The sequence below is a fragment of the Anopheles coluzzii genome, chromosome 3 (genome assembly GCF_943734685.1).
Source record: "Anopheles coluzzii chromosome 3, AcolN3, whole genome shotgun sequence".
Lineage (NCBI taxonomy): Eukaryota > Metazoa > Arthropoda > Insecta > Diptera > Culicidae > Anopheles > Anopheles coluzzii.
Window position 1 is genome coordinate 85,529,778 of NC_064671.1, and position 20,269 is coordinate 85,550,046.

A 20,269-nucleotide genomic window follows, 5' to 3' on the forward strand; every position below is an offset into this window, starting at 1 on the left:
CTAATTTGTCACTTCCCAGTTGAGTTGTAGCTACGGCCCAATCTCGGAAAGTCTACTCATAATAATTACCCCCACATTGCCATTACCACTTCCGGAGCACATTCCACAGCTTCCGGGGGATTGTTGAAGACACGGGACAAAATATTGTGACCACCTGCTCGCTCGTGATCGTGAACTGGAAACATTAACGGACGATAAATCGTTCTCCATTTCGACATCGGACACACAAGCCCGCCCAAGATGATTATTGACCGCAGCGGATCGGCCCCGAATCCAAGCGCAGCAAAGGTTAACTAGAAAAGCTTACCCAAATTATCCCCCTGGGGAAAAGACCTTACCAGGGCGGCGTACCGATTTCGGGGAAAAGAAAGTCACAGGAGGCGTGCGCACCCAATTCACCTAAAACAATCAAACGGTTAGCCCTGCTGGTCGACGGAAAGGAAGTTCCACGTGATTAAAATGGCGTCAAAAAAAAAACAAACAAAAAAAGGTTGAACCATGAGAAAGCGCACGCCGGTTGAGGAGGTGCAGGATGCTGTGAAATTATGATTTCAAACCTTCTTCCCCAACGGTGGTGGTCCCTTTTGGTTGGTGAGAAACAGATATCGGGCTCACGCGTTTTGCGCGAGACGGTGCAGTGCGCAGACTTCAACGGTACGGCGACGACCCAAGGCGGACGACGAACGTTATTAATGTCTCGCGTATCCTCACTTCCCCCAATTCTTCCCCAATTTCCTTCCAGCCAGGCAGGTTGGTTCTTCGCCCAACATCACGAAGAACATTTTACTTCGAGTCCTCTACCTCCCCTGTCTTTCTTCCTTTCCTTTACCCGACCGCTCCCTTTTGCGGGGAAGCGCTTTTGGCGTTGGACCACCAGATTATGGGGTGGTCGTACCGAGCCGCTCTCTCAACGAGCTCATTTATACTCGATGGGGTGGCCTCCGCTGTGGGGGAAAGGTTGGACTTTCTAAGTTATACTCTAACCCCTCGCTTCGCCCCCCCCCCCCCCCCCCTTACAGGCAGCATGCACTTTTGCAGACACGAAAACCGATTACGTTGACTTTTGGCCCTCCGGCAGGGTTTGGACCCAAGCACACTGGAGCTCTCGAGTGCCCCTCGAGAGTTGGCGTGCTTCCAATGGGTGGCCCAAAAGTGGGGTGTTTCATGTTCGACCCCCTCCTTCTGCGCACACACACACACACAGAAAGGGGGCGTGGTATGTGTAAGTCAGTATGTGTGCGTGTGTGTGTCTGTGGTTTTTTACTTCATTTTTGTGCTGCACTTGAAGCTCGAAAATGACGGTGCGAATGGCGAATGGCAGTTTCACCGCGCTTGATTATCCCTCCCACCCTCCCTCGGTTTGCTTCCCCAGCGCCAACCGACCAATTAATGAATCTCGAGTGGAAATATGATCGAGAAATGGTCGGGACAAGGTGGCCGCGTTGGGCAGGAAACCTCAAAACGACTAAATTATCGACCAGCAACAACCACCGAAAAAGAAGCACAAAACACCCAAAGCAAGCTACACGTTCACCGACAACGACACGAACCGCGGCGGCTAGGGGTGGCGAAATTATTTCGACGACGCGATCATCGCGCACAATCTTCCTGGGGGGGTTTTCTCCTGTTTTTGCGTTTTTCTTCATCCAGCTCGCCCACAAACGGGAACGGTTTTACGAGAGGAGGAAGTTTCGAATGAGCTTTAGATGGAAAAATTAACAAGATAATGCGAACAGCAAACCACACACACACACACACACACACACACACACACACACACACACCCATCTGGCGCGCTTGTACTGGGCTAGTGGAGAGTGTACTGGCCCGCGCGCGCTTGAACTTTTGGGTCCGGCTGGCGTCTTGGCGCGCCAGTGGAGTATGATTATTTAATCATTATTTCTGAGGTCTGCTTGTCTGCCGTCGTGAATGGTGTGCAGCGGTTGGACGAAGGAGCGTTTTGCTATGTAAGACGCTGTGTGTGCTTGAGTGTGTGTGTAGGATGCCTTAATGAAATGATGATTGGGACCTCCGGGAGTTTCGTTCGGTGTTTTCGTCGTTGTCGAACGAATTCGTGAGCAGTGTTTGAGGGGAAGGGTGAGCTGGTGGGAAGCAGATCGGAACAGCAAGATTGATAACAATCTGCTGGAGGAAGCCGAAGGAGTAGCCGTGGTGTTTCGTGTACGTGTTGAGGTGGTGACAGTGATCGAGGATCGAGGTAAACGTTATATCTTCATCAGGCGAATGATCAACCATTTTGGTGCCACTTAGCCACTGGTGACGAGGATGGCGTTGAGGCTTGGGGTAGACTTCAATTGCAGTGTAAGACTGAACGGAATACGTGGATCTTTTGGAGTTGGGCATGAAGGAGATTTGATTGGAGATAATTTGTTCATATCTGATATCTTTGACAACAGTTTGCAAAGATCTGCTAAATCCAATGATTGAGATTATGAACTTGCAGTTAACAAAACACATTTTATCGTGGAATGTCAATAATATACAAATCACTATATATGTACAGAATATCAGATCAAACATCTTAATTACATAAATACTTCAATGAAGAAGTACTCATTTGGAGCAATATAAGTGCATTGAAAGTCATTTAAGCTATCTCCACTGCTTCTTACATTGATTTAGATATCAATTGATGACATCTTTCGCAAATTAAATTGCTCGTCTGTCCTCCAAATCATGCCTTCTTCACCTCAGCTCAGCATTGGAAAGGGTGCGAATTTTTATCTCGCACCAGCATCGTAAGTCCGGTAGCAACCTTTGCGTCTCATTAGCCCGTCACCCTGATGATGTGCCCAAACTAATGGCCTACCTAACACGTATCCCCGCACACACAAACACTTGGTAAGGTGGTAAAACAAACAACCTGCTACTGGTGATGGTAAGCTTGCGTTGTTTTGTGGTCAGTTTAAATTCTTCCTCAACGACACAGGCTCATTAGATGAATGAGCTTGCAAATCCTGCCACACAGCATCCAGTAGCTGATGCAAACAAATGAGCAGATTTAGCGAACAAGCCAACGACGACGGCGACGACAGACCGGGCCCCAAGCTGGGGGCCATAAAGAAACGAATCTAATTAATCAAGTAATGGAATTAATGAGCAACCTTCCTTGGGCTGGAGGTGTTGTTTGCCCGTTTTAGGATGGTGTGAAAAGCCGGCACAACCAACCACCGGATGCTTCCGCGCCGTATAGTGATCGCTCAATGAATGAGCTTTTGTTTCATTGCCCACTAAAAAGGGAGTTCTGGCTGGAGCTTAGAAAAAGGCGGATAAAAACAAATGCAAACTATGTTTCGAGAAAAAATACCTAATCCAGCTTCTCATTGACCTCGTTAGCTTAGGCAAACCTGTGTTACCACAACGAACGGCAAAAAAACAGGTGGAGAAAGATTTTAATAGCCTTCGGTCGGTCTTCCGGTACACCTGCTTCACACCGTATGCTGCGTGTGTGGTCCCCGCTAGCTTTAGTATCGTTTATTCAACCGTCTTGTTACCACCGGATCCACTTCCTAACGAGAGCCATCAGTTTGTTGGCTTTATGGCAGCTATTTTGTTTACTGCCAGCAACAACGTTTCGGCCATTGTTATCATCTTCTAGTTCGCTTCAAACTCATCTTTGTCTGGCTGGAGGGCGACGTGGATAAAGAAACTCCGGATGAGGTAGTAAAAATGTTGGAGTCTTTTCTTATTCATTCCTGAATTGTTGGGGTTTATTTAGGCTCTGAGCAGCCATTTTGCGACAATTTAATATTTTATACATTATTTTTACGATTCAATAATAAAAGCCACGCGGCAATTATAATGAGAAAGCGTCCCTGTCCCAGATCGTTACAATAAAAATTTTGTCAGCAAAAATTGACGTCATTATGGGTCACAATTTCACTAACTGGCTTCGTTTGTTTCCAACCCTTTCTCCTACTTACAGACAATCCTGAATTCGATGCACAAGTACCAGCCTAGATTTCATTTAGTTCGAGCGAACGATATACTGAAACTACCGTACTCGACGTTTCGTACCTACGTGTTTAAGGAAACCGAATTCATAGCCGTAACTGCATATCAAAATGAAAAAGTAAGTAAATTGCTTGCAGCAATAATAGAATGAGCCCTCTTTTCTAATCGATAATTTGTTTTTGTTTTGTTGTTTTCCAGATAACGCAATTGAAAATAGATAATAATCCTTTTGCGAAAGGATTTCGTGATACTGGTGCCGGTAAACGGGAAAAGAAGTAAGTAGTTTATTTTAAATACTTTTTGCACTTTAAATGGTTTTATGACGATATGCTTATACATTAAAAGGAGTTCCTAGAAGAGCGCAGTAAATAACACTAACAAAACACTGAGGAACACTCTGGAAACATTTGTTTGAATTTACAATGCACAAAGAAGCAGTACGAAAAACAACAATTGTCTATTGAATTCGATCAGGAGAATGCCCGTAGATTGAGCAGAATTGAATGGAAATTGCAATTTAATGTAGTATCCCCCTTTAAAACCATTCTTCCTGGAGAGGAAACGCTCTCACTGCTAAGCCTGAGATGAATAGTGAAGATTTGTATAGAAGCAAAAGACCCTATTTCAGCAATATTCCGACGAACAAACAGACAAAAGGTCAAGCTCGTTCCAGCTACGCTGGGGGAGAAGCCTGAACGTCAATAATGTTTTATCCCCGAGCAGAAGGTTGATTTGTTTGTGCTGACATCCTGACAGGATATCGCTTTACTTCCTTCCTGTCTTACATGCTTGCTTAGATTGATTCGATTGATCCAGGATCGGCATACAATCCGATGCCTTGCTGTGATTGTGTGGTGTGAATTTTTCGAGGAAGGAAAGCGCCCTGGATAGTCCCACAGGATAGTGCACTTTGTGTGAAAATCAATTACCATCTCCCTTTTGGTTGCAGTATCCAGTGCACAGGCTCGAAATGAACGTGTTTACAGAAGTTAAGTCAGCATCCCGCCGCATCGGATCTATCTCTAGACAAGTCTAATACAATTTGTAACGTGATAGAGATGGATTTGCTTGTGTGTAAATTTGAAATACCAAGCAAATATGGAATACGATACCGATCATAGAGTTTCGGGCCGTGTTGATGCAATGGCAAACAATTGCAATCGGATGCAGAGTATGGCTCTGTGTGGCTAAAAGTGTCGAAATATTTAATGATGCCTTTTTGGCCCCTACACACGAAAATTGCTTCGTCTTCACATGACTCATATCCCACAATTGCCTATTTCCTCTAAATTCCTTTACTTCTGCTCACCACCAAAGCATCAACACCCTTTTCTGTTCGCTCGGCCACTAATCCACCGCCGGGCCACATTTAGCAGCGGGAGATTGGCCAGCTAATGATGGTTTCCGACGGTGGCTAAAAGATTGCTAAACGCACTTATCCTACGGGCAAACAACGAGCCAGAATTTGTATCAAATTCCAGCGTTCCCCCTTTCGGAGGGTGCCCCAAATCGAGTTCCTCGGGACTCTGGGATCAAATAACGAGTTGCCGGCGCGCTCGCTCTCGAAGGACACAAACATTCGTCCACAAAACTTCGGCCAGGCGGATGACGTGCGGTGGCGACAAATATTTTGACACCCTGGTAATCGTTTCCCGGCCCCGGCCACGACGATCTGCTAATCATAGGCTGCGGAGATGCGAAACCCCTTTTTGTGTGCGTTCGTGTAGCAACGGGACGCGTCCTTGCGAAGCGGACCGCGTCATTATCGCTTTATCAAATAGGGGGTAGCGAACGGGGTAGTGGAAGAAACATTAATCGTCGAATTTCCCACAGCTTCTCGCAGCGGGCAAGAATGCAGGGATAATTTGGGAATAAGCAAGCAGAGAAAAAAGGGGTTCAGGGAGTTAAGTTGTTGCCACTAAGCGGTAATGATATTGATCCGGGTTTATTGAATGTTGTTGCCATGTACAGCAAGAAGGGTATAAGCACTATGAAACGTTTCTCATGTTCTCTTATTTCCAAATTCTTGATAGTCTTAATTGTACATTTAAAAACATTTGTTATTTCTAAATCAATTTAACGTACATTTGGTGATTATTTTATCCCAAAAAGGTACTGAATAACACGCAAAAGCTATTTAATTTTGCACCAATTCAACACCACAGGCACAAGATGTGTTCTTTGCCGTTTCGGCTCTACCTCTACGACCGTAAAATTGTCATCTCAACTGATGCATTACATCATTTACCGTCCTATTGTTGTCCGAGCTCAGTCACAGCCACACAACCCCACATGCCATTAAACAGTACACCCTACACCTACACACCCGTGTGCGCGCGCTTGTGCATCTCTACCGATTCCTAACGCTGCGCAACTTAACAGCACGACACGCTGACATCACATCCGACCATCGACGGCAAGCGCAACGGGCACACAGATGGTGACAAATTTTTCACGTTTTTTGTACGTACCGCACCGTTTGATTCCAATGGCAAACGACAATGATTTCCTGCCCAACAACTGCGCCCGAGACATGTTGATTTGTGGAAGTAAATCGAATAAATCCACCGGATGGATGGATGGTCCGAGGACCGAGGACTGGGACCAAGTGGGAAGTCGGTTGGATTGTGCAAAATTCAATTGATGTTTTGTGTAATTTAATTAAAACTGCCCCATCAGGAAGACAGCAATTTGCCCCGGAGCGTGTGAGAGAGAGAGACATGCAGCGCGTGAGCTTCGTGGACACTGCGGGAGATTACTCTACTGTGTGGTTGTGGTGGACTGTTTTCTGATGACGTTAAGAAATTCCTCATTAAAATTGGTTCCAATAGCACGAGCACCGTTGTCTTTATGAACTTGAAATTATATTACAGTTTCTTATGGAATGTTAACATTAAGAACTTCTGTGCTAAAAAGGGATCAAATTCTGGACTTTGTTTCAATAGCTCTTCAAATAAAGTATTTCTCCTCCAAGCATGTCCTCTGCCCGAGCTTGATTGATCTGTGAAGTAGTGGGACTGCTTCTGACACACTTGAGCATTTCTTCAAGTATCTCCCAAAATCTCCCACATGTGTGTGTGTGATTGCTTGCCTGGTCTTGCTTCGGTTCGTCGCATTGTCTAGGACATTAATTAACCTGCTGCCCCGAAACGCAAGTGTGTGCTCAATGCGCTTGCCCTCGAACCAAAGCCCGGATGCCCGGATGGAAGATTAAGCAAAAAACTAAACCCTCCGAATCCAACACACCAAACGACCCGTAACGACCAGATGAAACGGATCTCTTTGCCCAACCAAACAGCCAAAAAAAAAAACAAGGCTCAATACACCGTTACCATGAGGTCCAGTCCACCACAACCGACCACCTTTTCGATATCAATTATCAGATCCTTTCTAATCCTATTTGTATCGGGATGTGAGCCCCGGGCACGCATCGATAACGGCACGATGTATTGGTTTTTAACGTCCCTTGACCGTCGGGGTGGCTGCAAAATTCATGCCATCAACCCGCACCGAAGCAATCAATTCCAGCAGCAGCAGCACAGGGCCCTGACATTATGGACACTCCTAATCGCTGACCGATCGTCTTTTAACGTAATCCTCTTCTAGCCGCCGCTACCGTCGATTCTCCGAGTCTTATCGATTTTCATTCACCGCAGCAGTGAAGTCCACCCCGAAGACGGCTAACAACTTCTTTTAGTGCATTCAGTGGGAGAGGTAGCCAAGACAAGAACGAAACAGATAAAATCGCATCTTAAAAATCAAAGGGAAACAGTATGCAGCGTCCCTTCGTATACCCCTTGATAGGGAGAGTTGAAAAATCGAATCGAATTACAAGCCCCGTGGCCACCGTTCCGTCGGCTCTTTGCCGGGGATGAGTCAAGCAACATCCGGCATTTGGCAGGGGCGAACGGATGTGTTTAGTCCCGTCCCCGTTTCCCTACCTGACTGATTGCTGCTGGTTCGAGCAAATGTCCCGCATTAAGATATGTGTGCGTGTGTGTAAGTCCGGAAGGATCAGGGCACATTTGCACAATTTTTGCAAAACCGTCCCGCAGTCCCAGGGGAGTACTTTCGGGTGGGGAGGGTGCTTTTTAATTCGTTCTGAACCCCTGCGCTGGAGGTTGTGAACTAAATCCCCGGAACATGTTGGTGGTTTTGTTTTTGGGTTATTTTTTGTTTCTTGATAACAACATCTTCTTATCAGATGCTGGTTTATTTGTAATTCTCTTGTGGGTGCTTATTGGGAGGATCGGTTTGATGAGCTCAAAATTGACCAACGGCCGCTTATTAGATTATGAAAGTAAATGAACCCTTTCATAGCATAACTTTAGCTGATTTTATACCTTTTTTCTTCTTCTTCTTAAAACTCACATTTTTGGGAATATAAATGCAAAAAAAATTTCTTTTTATCGATCGACTTCCCGCACAGAAGCTTATTTTCCAATAAGCGGTAGCGTTTCTTTTCAACAGCCAATTTCAGGTGTCCAATTTTCTCGTTCATTGGCTTCCCTGTGTTATCCAATTTTCACCTCACAGCACACATGCCGGGTGGAAATAGATTTATTCTTCATTTCCAGTACCAAAACACACACCGACACACGAAGTCGTCCCCATAAAACATAAAAGAAAACCACCGTGCCGACGACGACGGTTTGGGCTTCAAACGCCAACCGTTACCGTATAAACAGGCCAATTTTCCCGAACCGCCAATTGACTTATACAACGAGCCGCAGCAGCGAGAAAATTGCACCGACCGCGCCCCATCCCCCGAGAAACACCTCTAGAATGCATAAATACATATAAATAAAGATTAGCAGACCAGGCCCGTGATCGTCGGCTACATGTGGTGTGTTGAACTTTTTGAACGCTCTATATGCAGTGCTGACGGGACGGAGGGGGGGGGGGGGGGGGGGGAGAAAACGGAAAGCAATTTCGTGCAAAAAAGGCGTTGGTGGTAGCGCGTTTTGGGTGAACGCCTCCCGCCGTGCTGGGCGGTAATGTGAAAATTACAAGGCAGACACAACCAAGTCAGGTCGGTCGGCCGGTCGGGCGTCACATTAATACGTCTTGTGCTGCAGGAGAATTTTCCGTCTTGCTACGTTACGGCGAAGCGATTTCAAGTGTCCTGTATGGATCAGATCGGTAGAGCTTAAGGTTGACGCAAATTGAAATAAAAGGTTACTTATACTGGTCTGTTCCCTTCTTCAACCTTTTAGTGAAGTGTGTACGTGTTTCAGTTCTTATCGACGATTTTATGTAGTCTTTCTCTTGCTGAAACCCTTTAATGTCACCCAATGAGCAGTGAATGATGAAAATGGCTCAATTAAATGATGCTTTACCTTCAATTTAAGAACACAACGAGACAAGCGAGTGGCAAGTCGCATTGAGGAACGCAAAAAGGGACAAATAGGATCAAATTCTTCACACAAGTACGGTTCGACCTGAACATGAAAATAGTCAGCAATGGCTTTATACCACCCCCTGAGGCAACACTGAACCATCGCGTAATGTCACACTGACCATTGCAGTGCGAGGCAACCTTCCGCTGCAGCTGCTCGCAGCTCGTTCTGGGGCCGGGGTCGTTCGTCGCGCAATTAAAAAGCTTTTAGTAGTTCAAACTCACGCTTTACTGAAGGTTGCAATGCATTTTTTTTTTGTAAAAACAACAACTTCTGTGTGCCGGTTCGCTAATGAAATGAAGAGTTTATAATGGAGTGACTGGTTCAATGTAATGAGCCTCTCAATATGACATAATTTCGTTATGGAGCGTATGGAGGGGACGAAAGAGGGCGATGGCAATGGAATTATGTTGTTACAAGCTACATTTTTTGCCCAGCAGAAGCGCATTACTTTGGTCCTTGCTTTGCGGGGGGAAAGAAATGGGTCAAACGTTTAATCGACATTCGTTTAGTTGAGCGATTTTTAACAACTCACTCGAGCTGGGAATGCTAAAGAGCTTTTAATCGTGTAGGAAGATAGTGAATGTGTTTTAGCATTTGCAGCAACTAAAACCGTGTGTTGAACAACTATCGGACGATGCATGGAGGACAACGCTCAGTAAACAAGACACGTGCTTACACAGTTTTCAAGTAATGGTAGCAAAAATGAGACTGCAGTTTCTCTCGACTCCAAAGCGGAAAAGCGCTTTTTCTTTCGATAGACATTTCCTGGTCCCGGGCAATCTAATCGCTTTTGAATTGTCCTCTACACAAGATGCAGCATGATGTTCCGGGTTTTTCTCGCCCAGTCAGTCACCATCCTTTCTCCAGCAGGAACTTCCGTCCAAACGACCATCCCACCCGCGTTGCAAATTTGTCACGAAAATAAGCAACAAAAACCCGCTCCTTGCGCTGCTTTGCTTTTCCCAGCCCGTGCGCAAAGTGGCACGTGTCACGAATAATGCTTCCCTTGACGCCCTCCATTCGGCCAGCTCACCCACACCGGATGAGCCGAAAAAGGGAAAACGTTCAAGTGATATTTGTCAATTATCGTAATAGTTTTTCACAGTACCACGTATTTTCTAAAACTCACCCTACAATCGTTCACGACCCCACTCACTCTCGGCCCTGCGATGGATGACTAGGATGATGGTGATGATGGTGATACCGAGAAAAGGATGTGTTCCCGTGTTTTCCTCCCGGCTGCTGCCGTCTGCTGGCCGTAATGGATACACGCGCCACCGTCTTGAATTGAGCTGTTGTTCACTTCCCCGGCTTGGTGTGTTGACAATCGGGAAGATTTATGGCAACAAAACTGGTTAACTTTACTGGTCCGCCTGGCTCAGGGGTTTGGGTGAGGAACAGTTTAGCTGCAAATGAACAAATGCGACCGCGTCCGGCGAAGGGCGACGCTGGAGAGCAATTACGAAGAGTGGCAAGGAGAGAGCGGTTTGTTTTGGGAAAAAAAGTTTATTTTATGTGATTGTTGATAGTGAGTGTATGGGATAAAAATGAAGGGCACAGGGGGAGATATGTTGCACACTGGATTAAGGGACGTTAATTTGATTCATGGTTAATGCGCGAAGGTAAGGCTAGCAAGGGGTGTTGTTGCACCTTTTGTGAGCCTATAGACACTAAATAGATGTTGTTAAAGTGATCGATGTCTCCTTTAATGTGAGCTGTATGGGAAGATTATTCTGATTTTATTGAAAATCTTGATCTCACAGCAGTTGAAGTAAAGTAAAATTTGTAATGTGACATTTTCGATTTAATTTAATCTCGATATTTTTTTGTTGGTGCCGTGACCAGGATTTAAACGAATTGCTTCAGTTATGATCATTGTAAAAAAAAATCATTTTGAAATGGTGTTTATCTTATAAAAATACCATAAAATGTTTGGCAAACTATTCATCGAGACATGGTTTTGATCATTAAGTTGCATGATTGCTTTAGTCTCTATACTATTATCAGTATAAAGATAATATTTTCAATTTGCAAATGTACTGGTTTAGTATTACAAATTAGAATCATTTTATTATTTATACCATTTTCTGTACATTTACTCATATTTTTGCTCTTGTTTAGTCTAAAACTGGCGTTTGAAATAAATATCTAGAAGCGATTCCAAATTAAAGACAATTATTACCCTGTTACGGTACAACGGACAAGATTGCACCTTAAAACTAAGTTAGTTGAAACACAAAACTTAACAAAACATGATTCCAAATCAACAAAGTTGTGTCTTTTTCTTCATAAACAATGCTACGAAGCAACAATTTCAGTTGTCATTCAAAGATTATTCTTTATTGAAATGATTGTAAGGATGTATCTCGGTCACAGCAGAATCATCTCTACAACCGTATTTCAACTCATAAGAATAGCATTATTCTACCATCTCTGTTCTTGAAGTATATCAGGTACTAACAACTGAAGTCAGCTTCTTAAAAGTGGAAACATGGCGTTACAGCTCTTTTTTCCCCGGTATAACGAAGTAACAAGCCGGTGCTCTAAAAACTCCGCATACTCCCAGCAAGCCAGCAAGATAACACTACTACCTAGACTTCCGGGAAATTTCACCGACTCATTCTAATCTAAAGCGAGTGTGTTCAACACGCTGAACGCGCACAGATCATTGAATTTTCAGCACTCGACAAGGTAGCAGTGCAGTAGGTGGAAGGTAGTCCCGCTCCCCCGTGGACCTTCCGACACATCAGACTGGTTCGGTTGTTAGGTTGCAAAATTTAAGAGAAAAAAGACGCTAGATCATCGCAGGAAGGAAGCAACGATACACACACAAAAAAACCACGGGGTGTGGTAGCTCTCGCCCTCCACACGGTGGCCGCGGTGGCCCAAGCGCCCAAGCTATAAAATAATCCAGAGCTCATGTAGTATGCAAATTGGTGGCAAATTAAACCACACCCAGTGTATAAGCTTTTTACACACATACACACACATATACACTTCATCGTGATAACGAGCCCGACCGCTCGGTACGTACTAGCCGCGGTTCAATGGCTTCTAGTACTCGATGAAGGGAGTCCGAATCCGTAGCGTGCCCGGGTGTGATGAACGCCTTGAACGCCGTCTTGCTGCCAGCCCAGTTGCAACACGCTGCTCTCTCTCTTCTCTTCTCTTCCCGGTTTGGTGCCCCCCCCCCCCGAAACGGAAAGGTTATGTTTACTTTTCGGATCGTTTCGGTGAAGTATGTTGCCGCCTCTCCTCTCCCGGGTGGCGTGATTGCAACACCGTACTGATTTATGCACCCAGCTCGAAAGATTGGCCGGCGCAACTACGAAGGGTTTGGTGGGTTGATGGTTGATTAGAGAACTTTTTCAAAACGCGCACTCTAAACCCTGTCCTGTGGAGTGGTCAGCAATGAGGGCAATGTGTGTGCTTGTAACGGCCCCAACCAACACCACAGCAAGCCAGCTCCATCGAAAGCCACCGAAAACGGCTCTTCCCCCAACGTTCGGCACAGGATGTTACTTCATTCGGGAGGCGGAAATTTGGTGCACCACCGGAAAAGACCACCGATGTGTTTTGTGTGCGCGAATGTTGTTTTTCTTCCCCCACATGCCATGCTTCTTTCCCTTCTGGTCCGCTCGCCTTTGTCGGGTTAAAATCCACCCGGGACATCCACCCGTGCAAACAATGAAACCCGCTTGGATCCTCCGAGTACACCGGGGGTTGAGCACGGTGCAATAAATTTGCAAAAACCAGGCCCCGCGCTCTGGAAACACGGAGAAAGCGGGATATTGTGTACATTTGCTACAAGGTTTACCCGTAGTATCGGTTCTGTGTCAGGTCCCCGGGTGGTGCCGATCCAATGCTTCGTTAGCTTCGTGGAACAACAGGATACTCTCTCTCTCTTTCTCTCTCGCTCTTTGTCTCCTTTCCGGGACATGCAAAACCGACGGTCCACCAAACGACGGCCTGCCAACTTCCGGCCAGTGGGCGTTGGAAGCGTTGATTCGTGGGTGTAAAATTTATACCCTGCTCTAATTCAATCCATTATCCATCGGGCGGACAGTTCAGGACGGCGTCGGCGGCACCCGAACAATGTATCATTCTGCAGGGCACGGTGCGGGGTGACGGGGTTGCAGGGGGTTTCGTCGGCGTCCTCTGACCTCCTTTGGGTGGACGCCGATCCGGTGTATGTGTGTGTGTTTAATTCAGTGAGAAATTGGCCACCAACGGGCCAACCAATCGGTTTCGGTGCGCAGCAAAGCGCAATTGAGTGGGAAACAAGCGGTGGAGAAAGTGGGGAATGAGGGAAAAACCGGGGCAGACGCTTATTTGAATATGTTTCAATCTTCCCGGCTCTCTAATTAAGGTGGCCGAGTCGGTCGGTGGTTTGGCCGGTGGCTGATAAATGTGATTCTGATGCGGTTAGGCTTTATTGGTTGCATTAATGAAGCTGAATGTTGCGCTATCGTTATCTTGCGAAAAATATGTTCTGGTTGTTGTCTATTGGTTGGAGTTTTGAGACACTTTTGGGTTGTTTTTAACAGTTGAACAGCATTTTACAATCTTAAATTATAAATTTATTGGTTTTTCATGCCAATGATGTGTAAAATACAGCAATTGGATATACATATATTATGGCCTTATTAGATAAAATCACCAAAGTGACACGTTATTCAACAAAATAAGCAATTTTTAATCGTTGATGAGAAATTTGAACACAAGGATTGAAAGTTATTTAATTTTAAATTACAGTGAAATCTCTCAAAGATGCAATCTCTTCACGATTAATTGCTTCTTTAAGATGCATATTTGGACGGACCCATCATATTCCATACATTGTTTGTAAGGCGAATGTTCTCTAAGCTGCATAAGCGATTTGGCTTTAGGTCCTCTGTTACACGATTTTTTAGGTAACAGTTCATACAACTTTTGGTCAAAGAATGCCAAGGTTCCCCCGTGATTTCTTAAATACCTTGTACCAGCACTTTCAGTAGATTTTCCTCAACACGAATATTGCTCTTAGCTGACGGGCCCTTGATGATTCACCTTAGAGAGATTTCACTGTATTAATTTAGTGCATTGATTCGTTATTGGTAGACTGTCTTTTCTTAAGCTCATGTAAGTTAGTCAACTGAATGAAAAAGGTAATGTTTTGTAGGTTTTAGAGACATATTTTCTTGGAAAATAGTCAATTCTGGTAAAATGTTACATCTGGCAAAGTTTGAGTTGCTTGAAACCTTAATCCATGAGAATAAATGAAAACATTTCAGATCAATTGCCAAAACAACATTGTAAGGACCAAAAGTTAGTCTTAGCTCCAATCATTCGTATTCATCCCCACACTATCAAGATAAAATCTTATTACAAAATGATTTTTCATAAACTGGAATAAAGAATTGGTTTTGTACAAGATTTATTAAATTACGGTCTTGTATTTGAAGCATTTCTAAAGAATAGCAGAATTGGATTAGTTTAGCATGATAGCGCCAAATTCATTGCGTTTCTATCCAAACTCTTCTAGACCAACTGTTTGTTGATTTCGTTCGACCAAGAAAACATAAACTAACCCTTTTCCATGCCCTGTTTTTTTTCTTTTGGTTCACCTAAATCCTTTGACTACTCCACGGCTATTGATTAGCGATGGCGTTCGCTTTGTTTCCAATTTTACGTGACACTGTAAGCCAAAAAACCAACAAGAGCACATTCCCGCCGCTGTGAGAATCGTAAAACCCTCCCATACCATTTAGCAAGTCAAACCCGCCCAGCCATTACGTTGAAGTGTTGAGCACTAACCTATAAAAATATATATTCCCAAGAGAGAAAAAAAGGAGTGAAAAAATATGACCAGAGTTTTGGTGTAACAAAGCATAGACAAACCCCGACCGTTTAATGCAAATACGACCTGCGACCAATCTAACGCAAAGACGAACAAAAACACAAGCTTGATTGCATTGCCGCACCTTTCGTGCGAAGTGGAGTGCTCCCTTACGGGAGGAAATGGGCCAGCTGAGACCCGACCAACTCGAGACGACCAGCTCCACCTCTTTTAACCCTTTCTGTGTCACGCACGGATGCGTGTGATTTTCGTTACTTTATGGCAGTGAGCCCAATAAAACGGTGGTGTTTACATCCATCCGTTTTAGATCGGCTGCTTTTCCCCTTACTATTCCTATTTTAGTGTGTGTGTGTGTTGACAGCAGTGGAGGGCGCAGGAGATAAATTATGAGCGGCAGTTAACAGTTGGTTTCGGTGCGTGAGCGTTTGAGGTCCTTCTGCTTTTATTCACCTGATTTTCCGGCATCATCACCCGGTGTGACGTGTGAAAGGGCGGGTGAAACCTCCAATAGTTATATGACGGACATTTTTGGGGAGCAAACAGACAAGAACGGGTTAACTGCCCGCAAGGAAAGAGTTGGGACGTAGACCAAAAGGGGTCAAAACGCAAGTCGACAAACGCAAACAAACAAACCAACAAACAAAACCCGTCCAAAATCCGTCACGCACATTTATCGAGTGCGTGCCAGTTTGATGGTGTGATTATTTATTCAACGCGACGCGATTCTTGCACGATCTAGAATTTGGATACAGGCACGAACACGCGAAAAAAAAGAGAAAGACACTTCTCTGTTGAAAGATTTATGGTATCATGTGCGTGCGCGTGTGTGTATCAAATCGGATCTAACACTCTAGTAGGAAAGGAACCCGACAAATGACCGAACTGCAGCAGCACCAGCAGCAGTCCTAGTCCTTTGGAAGGATGAGCTATACCGCTTTTAGCAGAACAGTAAAACAACCACCCCCAAAAAAACGACGCTAACCACCGAGGTGATGAAAAAGACACCACACAGTGTGGCACCACACCAGAGTTTCGTACGGCAGGCGGAATGGCAATTGATTCGAGGTTCCGGTCGCGTGACGTGCCCATTTATCATCTTTCATTCGTCGCACAGGAGTTTTGCAAACAGAGACCGACAGACCGAACTGGCATTCCGAGATCGATTCCCGCGATTCCACGGGACTTCCGGTTTCGGGGTGACTGCTGTCCTGTCCGATTTTATGCTACATCATGCTACAGCGGCAAGAGGCTTTTTTCGCGACAAACAAGAGCTCGAGCTGACTCAGACTCCGAGGCACCCGACAAACCGAATCACCGTCAAACGATTATACCCCGAGTCTCACCCCGGGGGTCTTGCGGGCTGTGATGACGGCGAGGGATTGCCTCTAGAGCAATGAATTAGGTACCGAGTTCGTATCCTTTTCGCCACATCGCGTCACATATTCAAATGCTCTCACCCATCGCCCCTTTGGCAGAGGGGTTTCAGTTTTTCTGCGCAGTTAAATTTGCTCTCCCGGTCGGAGAGTGATTTGTAGTTTTTTTTGTGTGTTGTCCTCAACCTTAACACACACACACACACACACACACACACACACACACACACACACTGTCGGAGGAACAAATTGGCACCCGTCGTGAAGGATGGTGCCCGTTGCGGAGAGTGTTCGAGATTCGCTCGAGGCGTAATATGAGGCTATGAGTTTCTCTGTGTCGACGTCGCTCTTTCTCTAAACGTACAACTCCGAACAAGAACAACAATAGGTGAATTGTTTGGTGTCGTTTTGCGTTTCGGGGAGTAATGGGTTGTTGTTGAAAGCGCGATTAACCGAAGCGTTTGAACCGGTCATAAATGTCATCGCAGTTTGATAGAATGCCCAGGAGCAAGATGTTTTGTTGAAGGAAATAACACTAAGGGGAAAGATTTCTTCTGAACAGTTCTACATGCATTGGTGACAAGGAAAGCATTGCGAAACAGCAGTCACAGTCACCACAAGAAGGTTTAGAACGACGGTTTGTTTGTTTGTATTTTCCATTTGTTTGGGATAACTTGTTGGTCAAACAGAGCAAAACAAGTCGAACATATTTTATGAAAGAGAGCTAAAACGATTGAATATTGTACAGATAGTGACCCTTTTGCAGAGCAGTAAGTTAGACGAATTGAGTTGTGATGATGATTAAAATAATGAGGTTAAGGTACGAAAAATGATAGTTCTACCTCTAATAAAGATGATTACAGAAGATTCTTCAACATAACCATCCTTGAGGTGCCTCAAAGTCAGAATCTCAAAGTCTCTTGCAATCGTTGCAGAAAGAGACTCATGGATCTACAGACCTTTGCAATCAATTATCTGTAAAGTCACATCTTTTAAGCTCTTTTATTCCTACATTTGGATACAAATATAAACTGACACTAGACAAGCTTACACACAAACGAGTACTATGTGAAGCTGCCCTGAGCACTGAAGCTGCTTCAATGATTGAAATAAAGATGGGTTAAATCCTTCTAAATAGAAATACGTCTTTTTGGCATTTAATTTTATACAACAATATGTGAAGGAATCTTACTAATATAGAAAGATCTTACTTAATTGCTACCAATCCAACATGAGCTTGAGAACAACTATCACAAAATTGAACTCCGTTACGAATCGACCAGCTTCTTGAGAATATCGTCATTTGCACCGTTATTAGTCGCACAAAACAAAACTTTCCCATCCCAATGTTCAAGTATTCTAATGCAGGCCCTTGCTAACCAGTACGGGTTTCAGTTGCTCTGCTTTCAGGCAATCGCTCATGGGACAGCGAAGCTCGGACGGGGACAAGCTCAGCCCGAGCTCGGTCAGTTCCTCGCGCGGTCCAGCTGGTTTGGACCACCGAACAAATAGCATATCAGCGCTGGACGACGACGACAAGCTGCTGGACGTGGTCGGCCCACCGCAAAGCCCGCTGCTCTCGCTCAGCCAGCAGATGCACCATCACGCGTCAGGTAGGTGGACATGCCCGTTTTATTTATTTTTTCACACTCTTTAAATCGGCTTTCATTCCCGAAAGACTCTCAATAAATTCCCCAACATGTTTATAACATTCTTTTGTTATTGTTCCTCCCCCCCCCCCCCCCCCCTCCACCCGGTATCCACGCTTTTTCCCCTCCCAGGATGGTTCAACTTCGAGGACGTACAGCGCGCGGAGGAAGCGATGCGCCGGCGCCTCCAGTCGGACGAGAACGAGCGGGACGGCAGCGACTCGAACTGCTCGGACAGCGTGTCAGGAAGCACAGGTGCCTTTCGTCCGACCTCGGGCAGCCCGAAGGAGTCGTCCAGCAGTGCCGGCACGTCCTACCCGTCGCCCAACATCTCGGTCGGGCCGCCGATCCATCCACCGCCCCACCTGCTGCCCTATCTCTACCCGCACGGGCTCTACCCGCCGCCCCATCTGTCGCTGCTGCACAACCCGGCGGCGGCGGCCGCCATGAACCCGAGCCTGCTGTTCAACGCGCAGCTCGCGCTGGCCGCCCAGCATCCGGCCTTCTTCGGGCACTACTCGGGCCACTCGCCCACCTCGCCGCTGCACGGCCTCAAAGGCCACCGCTTCTCGCCCTACAGCCTGCCGTCCGGGCTAGGGTCGGCGTTCGATGCGGTCACGCCCGGCTCGAACTCGGCCGGCGCCCGCAGCCTCAGCAGCAGCCCCCATCCCCGGGCCGCCTCCAACTCGCCCCCGACCCGGCCCATCTCCGTGTCGCCCACGCCCACCCAACATCCGACCTCGCCGACGACGGCAGACGCGAACGCGGCCGCCAACATGCCGCCGGGAGCGAACAGTAGCATGGTGTCACCGTCCTCGCTACAACCACCACCACCACCCGGCGGACAGGCACCACCACCACCCTCAACCGCTTCCATGATGGCGCCGGGAGTAGCACCGGCGTCGCTTGGGCCGCCAGCACCACCACCCCCTGCCTCAAACTCGCCCTCCGAGCTGAAAAGCATCGAGAAGATGGTGAACGGGCTGGAGGTGAAGCACAACATTAACGGCAGCACGGTGGGCAGCGTCGACAGCAATGGTGGGAAGGCGCTACACCCAGTGCACGATCAGTGACGTTTGGTGGGTGGCGAGTATCTTCCCACTGCCGCCGCCGGCCTGTACGAGCGCCGCGTCCCGGTGGAGGTCGGCGGTGGCGGTGATGGCGTAGCAGTCGGTGGTCCCGGTTTGGATCAGGGTATGTGACAGTTAGCAATCGGGTCCGGCGACCCGCTCCACTATGGGATGTCATAGTGTGGCACCGAGGAATAGGAGACAGCCGAGAGAGAGAGAGAGAGAGAGAGAGAGAGAGAGAGAGAGAGAGAAAGAGAGAGAGAGCGAGTACCTTGTACATATAGACGTAGAATTTTAGGCATTTTTAGGCAGAGTAACCTCTAAAAACGCTCTCCAAGCAACCATCCCTCGAACACAAACCTTTACAATCTACATCGCACCACCACCGGCAGAGTTTGTGCAATTGGAATCATTTGGTTTTATTTTTCTTACTGGAAAACTGAAGCATGTGTCACTACACTTACCAAAGAGACCATAACCGCTGCTATGGCGACGGACTCGACGATCCAGGACGCTGAGTGTGTCTAGTCCTTTTCCAGAGAAAAATGTGAGTGAAACTTACTTACAGTCTTTTTGCCGAAAAAAATGAAGTTACTTGAATTTTATTTTTCATCTCGAGACACATTTTTAATTCGCAATAAATCTCACACCTTTCATTTAAATAAAAAACCTCATTTATAACCTTCAAAATTCAAAATCCAAACCTACAAACGTCAATAGACACACTAACTCATGTCTCACAACACACTGCTTAAATGATAAATTGTACACAAACACTTAGTGTCTGTAAATTGTTGTAAATAGAGAGAGCAAACCAACCCAGATTGAAGGAAAAAAACCCTCTTTCTCCTCTTCGAACACATTAGAAATGCAACACTTCTTTGGTTACACAACTCAAACAAGAAAGGAAAGCAATAAAAAAACTATAAAGAAAAAGGCGGGAAAAAATAGAAAATTGGAA

At 46.0% G+C, this 20,269-nt stretch overlaps 1 protein-coding gene across 4 annotated transcripts in view; it reads left to right on the forward strand.

Moving 5' to 3' along the window:
* LOC120956523 (optomotor-blind protein) overlaps window positions 1-19,911 on the forward strand; it is a 125,399-nt gene extending 105,488 nt beyond the window's left edge. For 2 of the 4 annotated variants that reach the window (XM_049608315.1, XM_049608317.1), the window contains 4 exons: window positions 3,947-4,093; window positions 4,174-4,250; window positions 17,985-18,202; window positions 18,371-19,911. In XM_049608315.1, the coding sequence (XP_049464272.1) occupies window positions 3,947-4,093; window positions 4,174-4,250; window positions 17,985-18,202; window positions 18,371-19,311 (1,383 nt within the window). In that variant the 3' untranslated portion in view covers window positions 19,312-19,911. Of the gene's footprint in view, window positions 1-3,946; window positions 4,094-4,173; window positions 4,251-17,972; window positions 18,203-18,370 lie in introns of all 4 variants that reach the window. The other 2 variants (XM_049608314.1, XM_049608316.1) reach the window with 1 other exon arrangement.
* Window positions 19,912-20,269: the final 358 nt, after the last annotated feature.